Consider the following 22,698-nt stretch of genomic DNA (forward strand, 5'->3'; position numbering starts at 1 on the left):
GCGGAGGAGGTGTGCCATGGCCGGCTCGTTCGCCAGACTGGAGGCCTCTGGACTTTTTCTTGTGGGGATTCGTAAAAGACATTGTTTATAAAGGCGTTCCAACTACACCTGAAGATATGCGAGAGAGAATTGACAGAGCATTAAGGAAGCAACCGCCGCTCCCCACTCACGGAGCGCAATGCTCGCTTGTTGACGTCTCAGAACTAAGACAGGAAACGTGTGGAATCATACAAGAACTCTTGTGTCCGTGGAAGGTTCTTCAAACGATTCTGACACAACTCGGAAGTATTGTTGTGAATTATCTTGCTTAAGGTACAGGTTCTTGTATGTGAACAAAAGTATGCAGAGTGTTTCTATGACAATCGTAGAAACAGTGGTGCATTCGGAATGAGGAAATTCATCAGCGAGAGTAGCAATCGTTAATCGTCGGTCAGACTACAATTTTTGGTCCATGATTTCATCGGTCTGGATAATGTGCCTACCACTCCACTTCCTTTCATACACTTTTGTTTGGCCGCTTTTAAAATCTCAATGGCATTGTCTAATCGTTTTATCGCCCATTATTGTAGATACAAAAGGAAGAAACACATTCTCATAAATTTGAGCAGCCATAGATCATTCTGTGCCCAAAAATCAAATAAGAGCACGCATTTCAGATGCGGCCGATGCAATAATTTTCTAAACGACACCTAAACGATTGCTGAATTGAAACAGTTACTTCTGTGGCTTCATAAACACTAGTAGATGTCGCTTACTCCGTGAAATTTTTTTCTGAGCAGCCAACATTTAAATATGAGGAAACGTCCTCATTTTCTTCGAATACACCCGGTAGCTTCCCTCTTTCCTACTCGTATAATTTACAGCCTAATACGGGTTCTATTGACGAATTTCACAAAAAACAGTGTATCACTGACGCCTCTGAATGTTATTATTGATGTTTGTTAACAGATTTCGTACAGTGTACCTGCAAAGCCAGTATCACAAACTCGCTCTAGGAATTCCCTATTTAATGTTGTTATATTAAGCAGGAGCATACTTTTATATTTTCTGTTGTGTGACGTTTGCTTATACCACTGAAAAAATGGAGGTAAGTTAAAGTTCAACTGAATTTTATCATTTTCAGAATACTGAAAGCGATCTGTTTTAATTGTTAAAAACCATTCAAAAGCCAAGATCGTATAAAAAGTTTCTTAACTTAAGACGACCGGTTTCAGCAGTCATTGCTGTCATCTTCAAGTCTTTAATATCTTTTTGTTGTAAACCATGTTCATTTTGCGCTGAACCTCACGCACAAGATGTCAAGTGGATAAAACTCAGCAGCAATGACAGACGTTTATAATGTGCTGAGTTTCGTCCACATGACAACCAGTGCGTGAGTATCAGCGTAAAATGAATATGTTTTACAACATTAGAAAAATATTAAAAACCTGAAGATGATAGCAATGATTGTTGAAACCGGCCGTCTTAAATTTAAGAAATTTTTGATGTGATCTTGGCTTTTGAATGGTTTTTAACAATTAAAGTTTAACGTCACGTCGACGATGAAGTAATTGCAGACAACCAGACAGACCAGAATAGGGAAGCAAACTAGCCGAGGCCTTATTAATAGAACCATTTCGGCGTTTACATCAAGTGATGTAGGCGTAAAACGAGATAGGGCTTTATATTTAGCAGGTACCAACTTCGTATCTAGTGCCTCACACAGTGCATTACATTATTCCGTCTGGTGTTCGAGGTCTGAGGAGACGAGTTTTGTTGTCGCTTATATTAAAAATGGCTCTGAGCACTATGCGACTTAACTTCTGAGGTCATCAGTCCCCTAGAACATAGAACTAATTAAACCTAACTAACCTAAGGACATCACACACATCCATGTCCGAGGCAGGATTCAAACCTGCGACCGTAGCAGTCGCTCGGTTCCAGACCGTAGCGCCTAGAACCGCACGGCCACTCCGGCTGGCGCTTATATTAAAGACTACGCCAGAAGTACCCAGAGATGTTTCATAAAGCGGAACTTTCTAGCTACTCATTCAAGAATCCTGCCAGCTGGTTAGTCAACTGCAACGTTGCACCTCGTACCTGTTTCATACAACGCGTTTCAGACCTCTGTTGTCTCTGGTCGTCCTGAAATATTTCTTTTAAATCATGTGTGTTAAATCGGCTCATCCTCCTTTTCTCTCCCTGCAAATGCAAATAACTCTGAATACATTTATACGTATTCAAATTGCAAGTAACGCAATCAATTTAAAATGCAGCCGACACTGGTGGTAGACAGGAGGAAGAGAAAGGAAGGACCAGCTTCGACTTACTCATTTCATTCTGTGAGTAGCGTCGCTGGTCTTACGCTTTTAGCTGAGGGTGCTCAGCGACAGGGATGTCGTCTTAAGTTCTACTAGCCATCGGCGTAACTGTCGGCTGGAGGATGGATAAGACATGCTACGTCAATGGGAGATCGTACAGGCCGTGGGCTCCTCAGGTGTCAGGGGTGTACCACGAGTGCCTCGATTCAGAGAAAATCGCCGCTGCCGGTTGGCAACGGGTTAAGTCGCCATGGACCACCACGGATTGTAACTGTCGACAGATGTGCAAAAGTGCTGCAGATCACTGTCAGTTCAGAGCAAGTCAACAACAAATGATGAGCAGCTATACTACCTCTTCACTATGGAGCCAGAAGCTACGCGTATCGTGCCCCAGAGTAGAGAGAAATTGTGGCCTCGGAGGACCGCCATTGGACCCACGAAGCACGGAAAAGGGCACTGTGGACTTATAAACGTTATTAACTGCAAATAGCAGACTACTCCCGCGGCACCATTAAGGAAGATGTTGGGGTTATCGTCGTTTGCTGATACGCCTCTCACCAGTATGCTGCACAGCGACCCTCAGTCAGGTGACGTCATTTGAGTGACTTTCCGCGCACTGAATTCACGGAAGAACGAATTTTACGTGCTGCATTTAGCTTGACTTTAAACTGTCGTATCTCGACAACGAATAATGGTTACTAGATAAAAAAAAAGTTTCTAGTTTTTCTATTTATCTACCTTCGTGCAGACTTTGAAACGGTTCAAAAATGGTTCAAATGGCTCTGAGCACTATGGGACTTAACATCTATGGTCATCAGTCCCCTAGAACTTAGAACTACTTAAACGTAACTAACCTAAGGACATCACACAACACCCAGTCATCACGAGGCAGAGAAAATCCCTGACCCCCGCCGGGAATCGAACCCGGGAATCCGGGTGAAACGGTTCGTACAGGTTTAAAGTATAGAAGTGGCGCGCTTCAAAACCTCCCAGAAAAACGTGTTTTTTGTAGGTGGAATCCAAACGAATCAAGATATTTTTAAATGGTTAAAGATTTTCTTAGACCAACGTCTGATACACCGGTGGACTAAACTTGAACCATCAGTCTCGCTCCAGTCTGGAGTTATTAAAGGGTGACGTAAAATCCGAGCGGTACACATACAAGTGGTGCCATTAACTGTGTATTACTTTCAGTCCAGTAAAAATCTTTTGCAAAAGGAATTAATCGATCCGCACAATTTGCCTGGACACCAGGTCCGGTTCGTCATTCAAACCTTTCTTAATGTACTGTAACATATCTGCAGTAAGGCAAATGTTCGAATGGTTATACAAATGGTCGCGGGTCCAGGCTAAACCAAAAACTTTTCACCCCATTTTTCTCTCTCAAATAGGAACCGAGCACCAAACCCTACTTCCCCCAAAACGCGGCCTTTTCATGTATCTCTGTCACAGTGCTTCTGCTCGAAAAGTATTTTTTTTCACTTTATTGGCTTTCGGTTGGCACCCATTCAGCCTGCTCAGCTGTGGAATTGCAATTATGACGACACGAACGTAAGGAAAACACCGGAGAAATTTCCGACTCGGCCGGAAATCGAACCCGGGCCCCTTCGCTTGGCAATCCGCCACGCTGACAGGCAGCGGAGCGTGGAGGATGACAGCTTCTCCCGCCGTCGATTTTGAAAAGCAAATTTCAGTTTGTGTGCTTTTCACAGCAAACGTCAGCTGTACTTGTTGACCCACGTCCTGTGAAAGCAAACAAAAGAATGTTCTTTACTTCCGAGAAAACAGTGCTCATCTATTTTCGATTAAAGTAAGCAGTTTTACCGGTTTTGGCGAAGTTGAGTGGTGCCAATGCATTGACTTGTTTTTATTCTGCGTTGGTGTAGGTTATCCACGTCACTATGTCAGAAAGCGAGTGCGGGTCTACAGTAGTCAGAACGGTGGCGCTGCAGTTGTTTCCGACACGACGACTTCTTCCCTCATACTGAAGCATGCCGGAGTGTAAGACTAGTGGATTAGTACGGAAGTTGAGTGTGCGATCTTGCTGTTATAAAATAGCACTGACAGGGCGTAGATGACCGATTGTCAGTCTCAGATGCCCTGTACTGAAGCTGTTTTTTTGTGAGACTTGCGGGGTGAAAGGTGAAAATTAAGTGACGCAGTGTTTGCAGTTGCAAATGTGCTTCATAAGAAGAAAAATGATGCTTGGAAAAAAGTCAGTGCTATAGTTCACATTTCAGACGAAAAACATAAGAAGTTTGTCCAACGCAAACAAAACAGTTGTACTCTTCTTTATTCCACCTCCATCACGAGAAAACATTGCTGCTCCGTCAAACGAAGACAAGGTACAGAGCAACGTCCCTGCGACCAAAACGCGCTTTGTCTGTGATTTTTTGGTCATCGCCAATTGCGTAACTAATCATTCATTTCCGTAACTTATTCGAAGAACGCTGTAACTTTATTTTAATAATTAACCATTAGTTACAGAATACACGTTCTAATGTCAGAGTTTCTTGTAGTGTCATGACAGACTCAGAGTCGAATCACAGACTTGGTAGCGAGTCTAAATTGTGTGTATGTCAACGTAATTGTTGAGCATTCTCTGAGCAGAGATAAAATATGAATAGAAAATTTACTGCAGAAAATCTATTATACGTAAAAAAATATATATATACATAAACATACACACATATAAACATACATATACAACCCATGAGTACATACAGTAGCGACAGTAAGTATTTACATTCTTACGATGAAATTGAGAACTCGCTTTCAAAAATGTAGCTTCATTCGCATTTTAGTGCTAAAAAAACGTTTTTCGTGAGGATGCCAAGCAGTACAACGACAAAGGAGGCTGGCTTCAACGAGCATTAGCGCTTCGTAATGAAGCCTCAACCTCGAAACAACTGATGACCAAATGTATAAAGAAATTGCGTAGTTTCGAAAGAGTGTTTCCCAGAAACTATTAGCGATTAAGGATCTGCTGTGAAGTCGTCTTCGAAAAATGAGTGCAGTTAGGAGCAAGTGTTTTGGGTGTGCAGGACGGTGAACAACGAGAAGCCGCTGCTGAAGGACGAGAAGGCAGCGCAGGAAGTGGAGGACGCAGACGACGAGGCGGAGGCGGCGTACGCCGTGGTGCCGCCCGACGGCGGCTGGGGCTGGGTCGTCATGCTCGCCGGCTTCTGCTGCAACCTCATCGTCGACGGCATCATCTCGTCGTTCGGCATGTTCCTCGCCGACATCTCGCGGGACCTCGGCGAGTCCAAGCCGCGCGTCGCCATCGTCGGCTCTCTGCTGTCCGGTTTCTACCTCATGGCGGGTGAGTCAGGCGCCTAAACTGCTCCACGTCTTAGCGGGAAAGACCTCGGTTCTATTTCCCGTCAATGTCGGAGTTCTCGCTCGAATGTAAACAGATGGGACAGGAATGCGGCCGTACACTCATTTGAAGAGAACTTCCGGTCACTCTCTTGAAGTGTTTTAGGGTAACCACGGATGGCTGAACGTAGATCGCTACACCGATCCTGAGTCTAATGTCTTAAATACTCTGGTATTTTAACTCTTTCGAGCTACCTAAGAATGTAATCTCCACGACCTTTGTCTGTTATGTTAGAAGTTCTCCGATTTTGGTTGCCCCGGGCAAAACAACAAGTCAGCCGTAACCGGACATAGTGAAAAATGTGGCCAGCACGTTGGATTCGACTAGCTTTTCTGGAGGAGACCGATATAAATCCCCGTCCAGCCAATCAGTTCTATGTTTTCCGTGGTTTCTCTGAATCCCTTATGTTTAATGCCTAATTGCTTCCACAAAAAGAACACTGCCGATTTCCTTAACCGTCCTTCCTCAGTCCGAGCTCGAGCTTGTAATGACTGCTTTCTCTCCTTCATTGCCCTCAGTTCGCATTTAGGAGTAACTGGATCCAAAGTCCAGTACAGCCATCCTTATTTAGATTGCCCTAAATCTATGAATGCCGGGATGGTTCCTCTGGAGAGAACAACGTCCGTGCCTTTCCCCAGTCAGTGCTAAGGTCCATCTCTAATGACTTCGGTTCGACAGGACGTTGAATACTAATCTCCTTCCCTTTTCTACTTTCTATGAGAGATTCAAAAATCGTCTTTAAATTAATTTTGTAACAACCCCAATTAAACGCTTTTATTTTTCATCTACGTTAAATACTGCAGGTTTCAACTATGATGTGCATAACAATGTGAAATAAATGCAATTAATCCCCAAAACCTTGCAAACATAGCCATGGTGTCGTATATAATTAAGTGTAGATTTGTCAACTTTGAACTTCCTTTGATCAGTAATGGAACATTTCGTCTCACACTCTCTACTATTTTAAAAGACGCATAGAATGTAAGGCGTGTTTTATGACTGAAGTTTAAATGGAACGATTATAAACAATAGACAAAGTACTTTCTTATGCACGTTAAATTTATTTTATCAACAAATTGCTTTTATTTCTGACTTTTGTTGAGCTTAATGCATAGCATTTGTAAGAAAACTAATAATTTTTTATTTCAGATTTCATTTATTAAAATTGTGTGTTGTACATATTTGATTATTTCTGTTACAGGTCCTTTTGTGTCCGCTCTTGCCAACCGATATGGTTTCCGAGTAGTTGCAATACTAGGAAGTGTTCTGGGATGTATTTCATTCGCTTTGTGTTATTTCGCAAATAGTGTTATTTACCTGTGTATAGGATATGGATTTCTCGGAGGTAAGATCGATGTCCCCGAAATAATGAATTAAAGTTAGTTAATGTATGAATTTTAAAATCGCTACTCATAATAGCTTAAGCAATACTAGTACTATAGCATGTTACTTAAGCAGATTTTAGTGATATAAACGCTTCAAAGATGATGCTTATTTTTTTGACCATACCATTTACGTAACTAATTATGAAGTGCGATTTACTGAACTTTTTTGTGGCAGTAGGAAACAGAAAATGAATCAGAATGGAATTGTACTCTAAATGGTAGGTGAAAAAGGCGAAGACAGAAAGTGCCTGTTTTCGGCGTTCTGCCAAGCGTTGTTTTGTGTTTGTGTTTCAGTACACTTTTTTCTGATTGTTAGAGTAACGAGAAGCGATATTTTCCAGACGATGCCTATGTTTATTTTGCAGCTTTGAGTACCATTGGTATGGCCGCTGCGATATTTGGTTTAGAAAGCCTTCCTTTATTGCAATTTCTGGAGTTCCTTAGGTACAGAACAAAATGTAACAGAAATGGAAAGATCGATCAAGTAGCCTATAGCAGCATCTGTTACCACACGTCGTTGCATGCACTCCACACGTCCTAAACCAATTTCCGTCCACCACTTACGATGTTGCTCACATCTCACACTAATCTGACCTGGGGAGCCACAAAGTCGCCTTCATGTCACTGCAGTGTTTCCTAAACAGTTATGAGACATTTTGAGAGCAGTGAGGCTGTGCAGTGTCTTGCTGCAGTTGCAGGACACCAGCAGGCAATGCATTTGATTCGACAGGATGTATATACATCATTTCAAGAATAGTTCTAGCACACACTTAACCTCTGCCCTGGAGTGCATAGCGTATGGCTATTGACGTATTCCTTCGGTGACATCGGAGTACAACGCGACACATCATCCAGGTGACCTAGAATATAGTGGCTCTGTTCCTGCATTTGTGCTCTGGTTTGTGTTGTGAGCAGAGGAGCACATGTGGGCTGGTGCCTGCTGTATCCTATGATTGTCTAGTATTCAACTAATGAGCGATTTGCTGTACAGTGACCGTCTATCTGCTGTTACTGCCCGAGATAGTCGACGACCACACCTGCCATCAGCATCTCGGTTGACTCTGTTGGCAGTTATTGTCCCCGAACTGAGTCCCTCACAGTACACCCTTGATACGGTTCAAATCCCCATTCAGCCACCCACTTTTAGCTGTTTCGGGATTCCCCAGAACCGTTTAAGGCAAATGCCGTAATGGTTCCTTTGAAAGGGTACAGCCCATTTCTTTCCCCCTCCTACTGCAATCTGAGCGTTTTCTCCATCTCTGACGACCTCATCGTCTGCAGGACTTAAAGCCCTAATCTCTCCTCCCTATTATGTTGGCATGTGATAATACTGATGCTTACAAACACCTCAGGCATTAGGTCTGTCGCACCTAGGGTACCCACTACATGACAGCGATCAATTGTGTTCATGTGGTGCACATGCCTGTTCGTCCACACCACTGTCGCATGTACAGTGTCTGACATTGTCCCAGACGAGGGCCATTCTGCCAAAGTGACGACATAGGCCCCGCCAATAGTTGTGTCTCGCCGTTGCGAGGATGTGCATCCATATGTGACGCTGTTTGGGCTACGTTCATGTCTGTAACTAACGCCATCTGATGACATTCGTCCATAACTTGTCTGTTGACGCAAGTGATATCACTCATCTGTTGGAGAAAGCTTTGTACGAGGGATGACTGAAAAGTAATGCCTCCACCTTCGTAACTCTTCAACAGTTGGCAGCGTTGGTATATGGCAGGTACTGGCTTGTTCCGTAGCCTCTTCCCTACAGCTCCAGTTGGCGGGAAGCCTTAGTATTGAACGGTTGTGTGTTACAGTGTAAGGTATGATACCCTGCGCAGGCGGTCGGCCAATGCAGTTTAAGCAACGTCCAGTCATTGAATTCTTGACAGCAGAAGGTGTCACCCCAAAGGAGATTCATCAGAGAATGAAAGCATTTTTTGGCGATTGTGTTGATGTGAGTACTGTGCGTCCTTGGGCGAGTAAGTTTAAAGATGTTGAGGCGGGAACATCTGATCTGCGTGACAAACAAAGAGTTTGACGACCTGTGACAGCAACCACCGAGTTTCACTAGCCAAATGTTGACAGGTTGATTCAGGACGATCGTCGTATCACTCAGAGAGAAAATGCAAGCACAATCGACATTTCACAAGAACGTATGGGTCACATTATTGGTTTGCTTGCCCATCGGAAGATCTGTGCACGATGGGTACCCCGAATGCTGAATTTTGAAATGAAAGCGCACAGACTTGAAATTTACCCGGAACTCCTCTCGCGTTACGAGAATGAAGGTGATGCCTTTCTCCATTTAGTTGTGACAGAAGACGAAACGTGGGTACACCATTACGACCTGGGGAAGAAACGTATGGAATATCGACACAAAGACTCGTCCCAGAAAAAGAAATTCAAGACGCAGCCCTCAGCTGGAAAAATTGTGGCCACAGTGTTCTGGGACCCAGATGGTGTTATCCATGTTGGTCCCTTGATCGTGGAACAACAATAAATTCAGAGTGTTACATCACAACGATGTGAACTTTGAAACAACTGCTAACAAGTGTCCTGAAGGAAAAGGGAAATGTTTTCCTGCAGCATGACAATGCCAGGTCACACACTTCACGTGCCACCACAGCAGAACTTCACAGACTGAATCTCACAGCCGTATGGCATCCTTCATACAGCCCAGATTTCGCACCGTCTGCCTTCCATCTGTTCCCAATAATGAAAGATGATCTGCGGGGACATCATTATGCTTCTGATGAAGACGTTAAGAGAACCGTGAGATTGTGGGTGCGGAAACAGAGTGTCGGCTTCAAGAAAACTCGTTCATCGTTGGCAGAAATGTATCCAATTGGCTGGTGATTATGTGGAAAAGTGAATATTGGTAATTAATGATAACATTCTAAGGATTATTTCTGCATCTGATTTATTAAAATATTCCCATCCAAACGCAATTGACGAAGGTGGAGGCATTACTTTTCATTCAACCCTCGTAAAAAGTTAGACCTATCAATATTCAATATTGTGCTGCATGGAGCTTCGGCTACGTGTAACTGAAATTTGTTACGATACAAGGTTCGAGTGTAATTAATCTCGAGTGTGGTCACAGGCCGATCTGTAATATAGTTACAGATTTGACTTGAAGGTAATAGTCTGAAGCCAATGAATGTAACCATTAATTATCAGTCCAATGACAGGCTGTTTGTAGTACACACTGTTGTCTAGGTTATCAGTTTAATCAGAAAATTGACGAATGTACTGTCACTGTCTCCGATTTCTTGGAGCTCAGAGCCGATTATGGATACTTTTTTTGGAAAATGCATAATTATGATCACGATGTAGTTGTTTAGGCAAACATATTTTAGTATATGATAACTGACTGAATGAAATATGATCAATACATGATCAAATAATAATAAAAATTATCTCTATACTATTACACTTTAATTACACACTCTGTCTCAATATTTTGCACATATTTATTATTTTCCATCATTAAAAATATAAACGAATTAACTGAGGTCTTCCATACTACTTTACCCACACACAGCCAAACTATCACCTTTCAGCTTAACATAGTCTTCGGGGTACGCTACAGATCAATATGAGACCACAAATAAGATATCGTATCCACATTTGCTGATTCCGCTAACATACAACCAAGCTATACCCATAGCAACTTCATAATCCATTTTTTAATCATACATATGTCATAAAATCGGAGAAACTCATTCCCGAGAGAGAGCACTCTTATATGTAAAGAACTTCAAATAATGCAAAATATAATTGTATTACGTTAATAAGAAACTCCCAGAATCTGTATATAATACTACAACATATATGAGTATAATAATATCTTCCTTCATGAATTTGAAGCCATTTTGATTATTTTTCGACCGTCAACTATTGTATTACTTACTTATTTAGCGACATGTTTCGAGGTGAACCTCATATTCAGGCTAAATGGCATTACAAAAACAACTTTAAAATAAGGCCATACAGATGTTACATAGCCTTTTCGTGAATTCTGTGGCCATCCTGTGGAAGAAGAGAAAACTTAGTAAGGGCTGATGTCACTTTGGATGCTGGACTGATGTTAGCACGAAAATGTTTTGTGACGGTCACACTTTTTTCTTCTGGTGTGCCAGACTCGTAGTGATGCCCTGGGGCGCCTCCATTTCCGTGCCTCTACTGGTCATTGTTAACAAATTGTCACTAACATAGCAGTAACTTGGAAACACGATCACAAACAGTTCTGTAGTGCAGCGGACAAGATGGCGGTCAAAATACAGCTGATTTCGATTTGACTATCCATTTGTCCCTCCCCCCATTAACCATGGACCTTGCCGTTGGTGGGGAGGCTTGCGTGCCTCAGCGATACAGATGGCCGTACCGTAGGTGCAACCACAACGGAGGGGTATCTGTTGAGAGGCCAGACAAACGTGTGGTTCCTGAAGAGGGGCAGCAGCCTTTTCAGTAGTTGCAGGGGCATCAGTCTGGATGATTGACTGATCTGTCCTTGTAGCACTAACCACAACGGCCTTGCTGTGCTGGTACTGCGAACGGCTGAAAGCAAGGGGAAACTACAGCCGTAATTTTTCCCGAGGGCATGCAGCTTTACTGTATGGTTAAATGATGATGGCGTCCTCTTGGGTAAAATATTCCGGAGGTAAAATAGTCCCCCATTCGGATCTCCGGGCTGGGACTAATCAAGAGGACGTCGTTATCAGGAGAAAGAAAACTGGCGTTCTACGGATTGGAGCATGGAATGTCAGATCCCTTAATCGGGCAGATAGGTGAGAAAATTTAAAAAGGGAAATGGATAGGTTAATGTTAGATATAGTGGGAATTAGTGAAGTTCGGTGGCAGGAGGAACAAGACTTTTGGTCAGATGAATACAGGGTTATAAATACAAAATCAAATAGGGGTAATGCATGAGTAGGTTTAATAATGAATAAAAAAATAGGAGTGCGGGTAAGCTACTACAAACAGCATAGCGAACGCATTATTGTGGCCAAGATACACACGAAGCCCACGCCTACTACAGTAGTACAAGTTTATATGCCAATTAGCTCTGCAGATGATGAAGAAAGTGATGAAATGTATGATGAGATAAAATAAATTACTCAAGTAGTGAAGGGAGACGAAAAATTAATAGTCATGGGTAACTGGAATTCGAGAGTAGGAATAGGGAGAGAAGGAAACATAGTAGGTGAATATGGATTGGGGGTAAGAAATGAAAGAGGAAGCCGTCTGGTAGAATTTTGCACAGAGCATAACTTAATCATAGCTAACACTTGGTTCAAGAATCATGAAAGAAGGTTGTATACATGGAAGAAGCCTGGAGATACTAGAAGGTGTCGTATAGATTATATAATGGTAAAACAGAGATTTAGGAACCAGGTTTTAAATTGTAAGACGTTTCCAGGGGCAGATGTGGACTCTGACTACAATCTGTTGGTTATGAACTGTAGATTAAAACTGAAGAAGATGCAGCAAGTTGGGTATTAAAGGAAATGGGACCTGGATAAATTGACTAAACCAGAGGTTGTACAGAGTTTCAGGGAGAGCATAAGGGAACAATTGACAGGAATGGGGGAAAGAAGTACAGTAGAAGAAGAATGGGTAGCTTTGAGGGATGAAGTAGTGAAGGCAGCAGAGGATCAAGTAGGTAAAAAGACGAGGGCTAGTAGAAATCCGTGGGTAAAAGAAGAGACATTGAATTTAATTGATGAAAGGAGAAAATATAAAAATGCAGTAAATGAAGCAGGCAAAAAGGATATCGACAGGAAGTGCAAAATGGCTAAGCAGGGACAAATGTAAAGATGTAGAGGCATATCTCACTAGGGGTAAGATAGATACTGCCTACAGGAAAATTAAAGAGACTTTTGGAGAAAAGAGAACCACTTGTATGAATATCAAGAGCTCAGATGGAAACCCAGTTCTAAGCAAAGAAGGGAAAGCAGAAAGGTGGAATGAGTATATGGAGGGTCTATACAAGGGCGATGTACCTGAGGACAATATTATGGAAATGGAAGAGGATGTAGATGAAGATGAAATGGGAGATACGATACTGCGTGAGGAGTTTGACAGAACACTGAAAGACCTGAGTCGAAACAAGGCCCCGGGAGTAGACAACATTCCATTAGAACTACTGATGGCCTTGGGAGAGCCAGACGTGACAAAACTCTACCATCTGGTGAGCAATATGTATGAGACAGGCGAAATACGCTCAGACTTCAAGAAGAATATAATAATTCCAATCCCAAAGAAAGCAGGTGTTGACAGATGTGAAAATTACCGAACTATCAGTTTATTAAGTCACAGCTGCAAAATACTAACACGAATTCTTTACAGACGAATGGAAAAACAGGTAGAAGCCGACGTCGGGGAAGATCAGTTCGGATCCCGTAGAAATATTGGAACACGTGAGGCAATACAGACCTTGCTACTTATCTTAGAAGCAATATTAAGGAAAGGCAAACCTTCGTTTCTAGCATTTGTAGACTTAGAGAAAGCTTTTGACAATGTTGACTGGAATACTCTCTTTCAAATTCTGAAGGTGGCAGGGGTAAAATACAGGGAGCGAAAGGCTATTTACAATTTGTACAAAAACCAGATGGCAGTTATAAGAGTTGAGGGACATGAAAGGGAAGCAGTGGTTGGGAAGGGAGTGAGACAGGGTTGTAGCCTCTCCCAGATGTTATTCAATCTGCATATTGAGCAAGCAGTAAAGGAAACAAAAGAAAAATTTGAAGTAGGTATTAAAATCCATGGAGAAGAAATAAAAACTTTGAGGTTCGCCGATAACACTGTAATTCTGTCAGAGACAGCAAAGGACTTGGAAGAGCAGTTGTTCGGAATGGACAGTGTCTTGAAAGGCGGATATAAGACGAACATCAACAAAAGCAAAACGAGGATAATGGAATGTAGTCGAATTAAGTCGGGTGATGCTGAGGGAATTAGATTAGGAAATGAGACACTTAAAGTAGTAAAGGAGTTTTGCTATTTGGGGAGCAAAATAACTGATGATGGTCGAAGTAGAGAAGATATAAAATGTAGACTGGCAATGGCAAGGAAAGAGTTTCTGAAGAAGAGAAATTTGTTAACATTGAGTATAGATTTAAGTGTCAGGAAGTCGTTTCTGGAAGTATTTGTCTGGTGTGTAGCCATGTATGGAAGTGAGACATGGACGATAAATAGTTTGGACAAGAAGAGAATAGAAGCTTTCGAAATGTGGTGCTACAGAAGAATGCTGAAGATTAGATGGGTAGATCACATAATTAATGAGGAGGTATTGAATAGAATTGGGGAGAAGAGGATTTTGTGGCACAACTTGACTAGAAGAAGGGATCGGTTGGTAGGACATGCTCTGAGGCAACAAGGGATCACAAATATAGCATTGGAGGGTAGCGTGGAGGATAAAAATCGTAGAGGGAGACCAAGAGAAAATCCACTAAGCAGATTCAGTAGGATGTCGGTTGCAGTAAGTACTGGGAGATGAAGAAGCTTGCACAGGATAGGGTAGCATGGAGAGCTGCATCAAACCAGTCTCTGGACTGAAGACCACAACAACAACAACAATATCGATCTACGTGATGTCAGATGTTCACCTGTCTTCTGCACGTCTTGTTATCGTTTTTCAGATGAAGGTTGACGAAACACATTACAAATTGAGCACCTGTAACAATATTATTGAAAACATCATGATATAAACTATTTATTTTACATATTTCCAAGCTATTGCTGGGGCTAGAGTCAAACAACTGTGTCACTAACATAACAGTCACTTGGAAACACAATCACAAACAGATCAGTAGTTCAGTGGACAAGATATGCATACACATATGCATAATGTATAAAGCATAATGTATAATGTACAAATTAGTAACAACTATACTTTCATGAATATGTAAAATGTATTTTGACTAAGCCAGTTGCATGGTAAACATGCTTAACGGCTAATAAATAAACATATAACGTATAAAAAAACAAATAACATATAGGCCTACGGCTACCGCCTATACACTACACAGCTCGCTACGTTCAGCAACGGGGTTCGTGCTACTTTGATACGTTATTTTGGGGTTTCAATGGTCGGCGAGCGGGTGCTCACTCAATTATTCTATTTAACCGAAGCCTTCTGATTTTTTCCAAGTTCTGGTTAAAGAGAACTGTATCGAGATGCGTCTCAGGGGGAAGCAGGGAAAGAGTGCTACCCCTGATTTAGCATCGATGTTGTTATCTAATTTGGAGAAAATTATTGAGCAACCACGTGAAAAAGGGGAACAGAAATAAAGCAGTTTTGCTGTTACAAAGTTGACAGGGGTGAAGAGGTTGGCTGGATATATGGATGAATGCGAGGCTCACTTCATCTGCACTGAGGAGGAATAATAAGTGAGCGAAAAGCACACAGTTTGATCTGATTATAATTCCCTAACGACGCTCCGTAGGACGACCAAGGTAGCGCTGGATGGACGATCTGGTGAAGGAATTGCCAGCCCTGGGGACTGACTGAAAAAAGTACAGCAATTTTGGTGTCAATTATAGCAAAGTTATTGATACAGTTTGGGGCTGGTTAATTAAATAACTGTTTTCAAGTTCCAGGTGAGTGGGCTAATGAAGGTCATTGACATGGCCTCCCATTTCGAAATTTTGAAGTTTTTCCAGAGCACGGATTAAGAGATGTTTATCCAAACATCGAAATAACTTTGAGGGTAATACCACCAATGCCAGTAACTGCGACATCTTGTGAACGCCGTTTCACAAAATTAAGAGTGACAAAAGACTACATAACTTCGAGTACAGCTGAAAGCAAATTGTCTAACTTGGCTATCTAGTCGATAGACTACGACACAGCTGGTAAACATGACTTCAATGACATAATTGATGAGTTTATTTTGCTCAAAATAAGGAAATGGCAAATAAAATTTTAAGAAACACACAATTCCTGAAAAGGTATATTTTCTCATTCCGCAGTTATAGACCTACTACTTTTATTTCTAATTAATAACTTATGCAGCATTAAGAATTTATAAAGAGCATATAAATTCTGTTCTTTATCATACATTATACTAAAACAAATGTACAGTATCTGCCATAAACAATAAGGCATAGACTTAGTTTTGCATCCACGCAATTGCAGAGTTAATATAATTTGTAATTTATTTACTATAATGACATATGTTATTTGTTGTATGCTATATCTTTGATCAATCCAGTTCGTTTAAGTAATATTTTTCAATAATTATTCATTCTTATTAAACCTGCTTACAAAATACCAAAATTGCCTAAATCTGTGTAGAAAAAACTTGCAGAAAGGTAATTTTACAAGGCAGGGGTGAGGATAGTTATGGCAGCTTGGGCAGTTCTGCTAAGGGAGCAGGATGACCTTGTTTCGGCACCGTCCCATGCCGGAGGATTGGTACAGTAGCTGTCCGTAATTCAGTTGCTCCTAAGTGTATTTTTATTCCTTATTCCATTACGTTCTCATACTAAGATATGTAATTGGTCCTCGCAGCTGAGCACTCATACATGTGCCATTGTTGACGCAATAGCGTCGTCAGTTACGACTGCAGAGAGCATGGGAACGTCGCGTTCAAATCGGGGAACAATTGAAACATGTTGACTAATCAGATGACTCACGGTTGATGTGACACTATAACAAGCATACACTGCCTTCCAGGAGAATGGCCGCAGAATGCAGGTCATACACGTGGCAATACGATGTGTGGAGCATTCAGCCGAGCGTCCCTGGGACCTGTGCTCTTTAGAGAATTCATCGGAAAGCTGCAGTGGTCATGTCGCAGACTGATGTCTCGGCTTTCCAAGAGTGGAAACTAAGTACCCATAGGAGACCATGTAGGTAACGTGTTTGCAAAACTGTAGGCAACGGTCGGTTTACAAAATGAATTGGATTGGTTAAGTTTAAAAGTGCTCGAAACGTTCTTCTTTCCAAGTAGACTTCATAAAGACGTATAGTTTATTTAATAAAGTAAATATTTTATTTCGTAAAGTAGTTATTTAATAAAGTAAGATCATAGCACCAGAATGTATGCCGTTGTATTTACATCAACCGTAACACGCACATTTCTTCCGGCAAATGAAAAATTCCGTGAAGTGATTGCAAGTTACAAGCGAGTTGTCCGCCCAAAAATAATATATATGCATTCATTGACATGATAAAATATGCATGGTTTGCTTCGAGGCTTACGGGTTACGGATAAAAGCCTCCCGCAACGTTAAAAACGTCTCTTCTCTTACACATTTTACGGCAGAGAAATGTAAAATGTACAAAAGACTCTTTTGCATTCTGTGCATGATGCAGAAAGTCCCACTGATCTACCTCTTTTTATGCTGCGTCCCATAGCATTACCTACAACACAGTACCTGACGGTCATCGAGACGGTTGCGACAACATCAGACGATCACGGTATGGTCATATTAAATCTTCCTCAAGCAATTCGTAATGGCAATCGTCCTATACATCCTTATTTTGTAATCAAATTGTGGAGATAATACGCTGTGTCAGCTTGTTTAGCAGATTCCGCTTGGAAGGCAGAATCGCTCGCCTGTAGCCATGTCAGCGGCAATGATGCAGCACAGTGGCCATACAAATCATTTCACAAACTATCCGTTGTAGAACCGTTTTTTTTTTCCACGCTTACTTGCTCATCTTGATGGAATACACTTGGAAACAAAACTGTTCTAAGTTACGAACACCTTAAAATTCGTACAATTAAACACGTTTTGTAAACAATCTATTTGTGGGAAACGCCTACGATTTTACAAATGCGCTACATTCGTGTTCCCCTACATGTGGTTTTCCTGCTTGCTCCGAAAGCCGAGGTCCCAGCACGAATACCACTAGAAGCCGTACTGTGTTACGCAAATTGCTGTCTTTTGTCATGAAACTCATAACACTGTAGACAGTGGCTCTCCTCCTACCTCTGAGCTGACTTATCCTGCCAGGGGCCTAAAGTTTAAAGCAGTGCACCTCGCCATTTTTCACACTTACGGACAGTGCCAAAGGCGAAAAATGATAAGTGGCAGGTAACAACTTTAAGACTGCCCAGGTATCGAACCCAAAAACTTTCCATTCGTACCACTGGGCCACTGAGACAAGCACACGTATGTCAATCATAGAACTCCCGTAGACACCGTGAGGGTGATTGAAATCAGAATTGAAGGAAAAAGCAGGAAAGGGATTCCATACCATAAAAATATTCTCAGCAGTTCTAGAGTGAGTTTTCAGGCCTTATGCTAGGGAAACAAAGTAGGAGTGCGGGTTAACAGAACATATATGAACCACCTTTATGACATTTTACTGATTGTACCTAGTGGAGATGAATTTCAACGAAAAATGGAGTAACTTAATAGACAAGTATGAAAGTTTGCCTGAAAGTCATCCATCCCAAGACTAATATATTGTGCAAGAACAAACGCAAAACAAAATAATAAAAGTTAACAGTGATGTCGAAAAGCAGCTGCCTTGTTTGTTACATACTGTCTTCATATACTTGATCGCCAAGAAGTTCATCTGGTGATGGGTTCTACGCGGAATGCGCCAAATAAAGTCATTGGTTAACCAGCTAGTGGCTCCTAATTTAGTGACCAATACAGCAGTTGTGCAGTACTCCTACTGTTGACGATGATGATCGTGGTATACGTTTTGTAGATACCATCATCCATTTATTTCCCAATCTCTACCTTCTGAACAGATTTCAAGAAATTAAGTCTATATTGTGCTAATAGACAATTACATTACCTCACAAAGGATCCTTTGTAAATGTTAGCAAGAAGTTTAACACAAAAACTGTGTCACATTGTCTCCAAACCATCACCTTTCTTTTCATTTATTAAGAACTGACTCATGTCACCGCATGAGAATAACAGTCTTTCGACAATTTCTAGCTGCATTATACAGTATGCTCTATCAGAGATATATTTTTATACATAAATGTGGTGGTAATACTGACGAGCCCTGTTGTTTCAGTTTTTTTCTTCTTTTAAATATACTTGTAATACTAATGATAGTGGTGGAAAGAAACAATCAGAAGCTCCTTGTACATTTTCAAGAATGTTTACTGGTCCAGTATACATACACTAGAGAGGATGTTGAATATAATTTCACTAATTCAATGACGTCGCTCCTAGGTTTAGTACGATTTCCAGAAAATACAGGGTAGGTCATCAGAGTGGCCAGAATAGTGAAACCAAGTGCCTTCTCAGGCAAGATCATTCGGTGACAATTTCTGTGTTTTCTGTACGTAATTTAATATGATTTATGCAAGTTACCTTCCATTAGGAAAGTGGAATGCCCCCAACGACTGTGATATGACTTTCAAAATGATGGAGCACAGCAATCAGTTGTCCTTCCCTTTCAGGTTTTATTAAAGCAAATCCAGATTTCGGCAGTACCTAACCATTATCAATGCTAAAAAATATAAGAAGTGCATAGACTATGTGTTTCTCGTATTTTTTAGCACTGATAATGGCTAGGCCAAAGCAGAAATCTAAATTTGCTTAGGACGACTGATTGCTGTGCTCCATCATTTTGATAGTCTGATTTATGCATTTCCACTGGATTTTATATTGAATAGTACGAACTTGTTTAATTAATTCTGTATCAGTGGTCATAACATTTTTTCTGATTATTAATTTATAACATAAATATTGTTTCTTTCACTAGAAGGTTGCTATTAGATACACTTCTACATACCAAATCTTTTTTGTTTGTTTTAAAGTGTGAATTATTATTTGAATATGAAGAGCATACTTATTCCTAGTTTAATTGTGACTGGTTTTCCAGTTTAAGGATATCGTTCTTTATTTAGGATTGTAACTCTTTGGTATTCACAGCTGGTTTACACTTTTCAATAACCCAACTATTGCTGTTACAGGTGTTGGATTTGGACTCGTATATGTTCCTGCAGTGATAGCTGTTGGCTTTTATTTTGAAAGGTGGCGAGCGTTAGCTACTGGAATAGCTGTGTGTGGATCTGGTATTGGAACAATGCTGATCGCACCATTATCGTCGACCCTGATAAATACCTTTGGGTGGAGAGGAACCTTTCTTATACAAGCGGGTGAGGAGGTTTTATTTATATATTAATAAAACACTGTATTTCAATTAACTCACAGAAAGGACTGTAAGAGTTAGAGTAGAAAATTTCCTAGGATTTAATTTATGTAGAGTGGCAATGATATTATGTGTGATAAATATGGGGGCCAAATTATTAAAATTTGCAATAAAATATGTGACTAAAATTCAAACAGTTTTCTCTGCTTCTTACTATATCTACAGATAAATGAACTGTATTATCTCTTGTAACAGGTCTTGTGCTAAACTGTGCAATATTTGGAGCACTTTTTAGACCGTTGAAACCCGTGAGAGTAAAGGTGGAGCCAGAAGCAACAAAAGAACCAGCAGAACTACCACTTCTGCTTCGCATGAAGATGGTTAGAGACATGACAACATCGGCAAACAGCATAGGAGGTAACAATAACATGCGAGCGTCTGTTGGTTCTTTAGCCCACAAGCGACCAAGTTCAGTAGCACATGATGATGAAAAACCTCACCGTGTTCGTACAACATCAGAAAGCAGTGCTCGTAGCAGTCATACTCCTACAGCATTTCGACCACTTTACAAAGAAGATGCCTTTTTTGGTGGAAGTTTGGCACGTCTCTCTCAATACACATCTCAGGTGAGGAAAGAATGTAGCAAATTGAGTTTACGAGCATCAGTACATTTTTAATATTGCCGTTAACTTATTTATACAGCTATATATACAATTATTGGCTAATTGCACGCAAAATCAATCTTAATGTGATCAGTATCATTCAGTTGCCTTATGTTTCTTGCGTAAACTGTGTGCTAAACTCAAAGTCCACAACTGTTTCAACAAATTAACGAAGTAATTAAGTCACGTAATATATCAGATTCTCGTATCTGTAGGATAGATTTTAATCAATGCTAGGACCAATGTGATCAGGTGATAAGAATGATGTTGATGGATGATACATTAGCCAGATGATAACATTAGTCTTGGTAGCCACTTAGACGTTATTGGTAAGGGGAAGGACACGTATTTTCACTGAGTCTTACATTATTTTTTCTATTTGACTTAATATACAAGACAACAACAACAACAACATTACAATCTACGTGAATGAATACAGATCATAGACATAAGACAAAACTTTCAAAATTTTTTTAGTGGATGGGTATTCAGTGGATGGGAATGAAGGAAATATTTCTTATTTACGCAGCTGAACTCCTAGGGTCATCCACCAGCAATGCACGCAATATTTGACTTTATTTGTAAGGCTGAAAATTAATTGTTTGGGTTTGTGTAGCTTCTGTACCTCATTGACTGAAGGTCATAAGTTAAAATTGTATATCCAGGTTGGGATTCTAACCTGGAACATGCCTTTGTACAACATGTGCAGTACCAATACGATATCTGAGATGCCTCCCATACTTCCAAGCTGTGAGGATGCTCTTTCGCAGTATTATGAGACTAACAACTTCGAAGAAATGGGTATAGTAAGAATTTTTCCCAAAATAAGATCAATTGTCAGATGCACAATTCAAATATTTTATTCCACTTAATCGGTTTTGGCAAATTAATCTGTCATTTTCGGAAGTCTATATAATTTAGAATAATAAAAATAATTGGAGCATGGATATAAATTTAAGTAAGGTAAAAGCTGAATGTTATCGAAAACTCTTTCAGTATTGGCTTACACCATGGATAAACAGACGTAAAATTAGGATCGGACAATTAAGAAGTCCGAAACATATTACTACGATAAATTTAAAATTATTAAAATATTTATTTAAAATTATGATGTGCATAGTTAAGAGTCGTTAATGGAACATAATATCATGACATATCCAATATGTAAGGCAAGCTCGGCTAATTTCGTGATAATAAGGTCAAATGACTTTTACGATACCAAAGAAGTAAGGTACAGTATCAAGGCTACGGAAGGCGTGAAATAAATAAAGAGTTTCAAACATATTATTATTTTAGAACTAGTAAGATGAGAATAAAAATATGTTTTTTCCCTAGAATGCGGTGTGAACTCGGATAGTTTCGTGATTCCACTCGTATAATTTCGTGATGCACCAGAAAACAGTAGGGATGGATATTTGAGTCACACTCTGCGGTACATCCTAAGCATTTGAGGTCCCATTCATATTCTGCCAAGTTCTGACATTTGAAATGAAACCACTGGCCACACTGTAGGCATTTTATCCAGTGTTCTCCCCGAACGTCGTCCTTAAAATGTCCAGAGCAAGAAACGCGCAAATGAGTCGTTGGTCTCCTCTTCTGGGGCTTTGGTTTGGCCCCTGAAGTGGACGCCTGTGTGTAGTCACTTTTTTCCATTCGTCTCCTTTGGGAGTGCCTCTGTAGCTGGTGCAAAGTAGTAAGAGCAGCTCTGGAGTCCTCTTTGTAGAACAGCCGTGTTGTATGTGCATCACTTCTTCTTTCTCGCACCCGACAGAAAGGGTGAAATAGAGTAAGAATTATTGCGTTTACGTCTGGGCTTGTAGCTGGATTTCTTGCAGGAATTTCAGAATTGGCGACTGGAGCTGGAGCAGACACTGTGGGGGGAAGTCCTCCGTTG

The 22,698-nt window shown here is 40.8% G+C and overlaps 1 protein-coding gene across 2 annotated transcripts in view; it reads left to right on the forward strand.

Moving 5' to 3' along the window:
• The window catches only part of LOC124722946 (monocarboxylate transporter 3-like), a 374,747-nt gene that overhangs the window by 270,444 nt on the left and 81,605 nt on the right, over positions 1 to 22,698 (forward strand). For both annotated transcript variants that reach the window (XM_047248109.1, XM_047248110.1), the window contains exons 2-5: positions 5,345 to 5,622; positions 6,881 to 7,024; positions 19,964 to 20,149; positions 20,398 to 20,768. In XM_047248109.1, the coding sequence (XP_047104065.1) occupies positions 5,345 to 5,622; positions 6,881 to 7,024; positions 19,964 to 20,149; positions 20,398 to 20,768 (979 nt within the window). The remainder of the gene's footprint in view (positions 1 to 5,344; positions 5,623 to 6,880; positions 7,025 to 19,963; positions 20,150 to 20,397; positions 20,769 to 22,698) is intronic.

The sequence above is a fragment of the Schistocerca piceifrons genome, chromosome X (assembly GCF_021461385.2).
Source record: "Schistocerca piceifrons isolate TAMUIC-IGC-003096 chromosome X, iqSchPice1.1, whole genome shotgun sequence".
NCBI lineage: Eukaryota > Metazoa > Arthropoda > Insecta > Orthoptera > Acrididae > Schistocerca > Schistocerca piceifrons.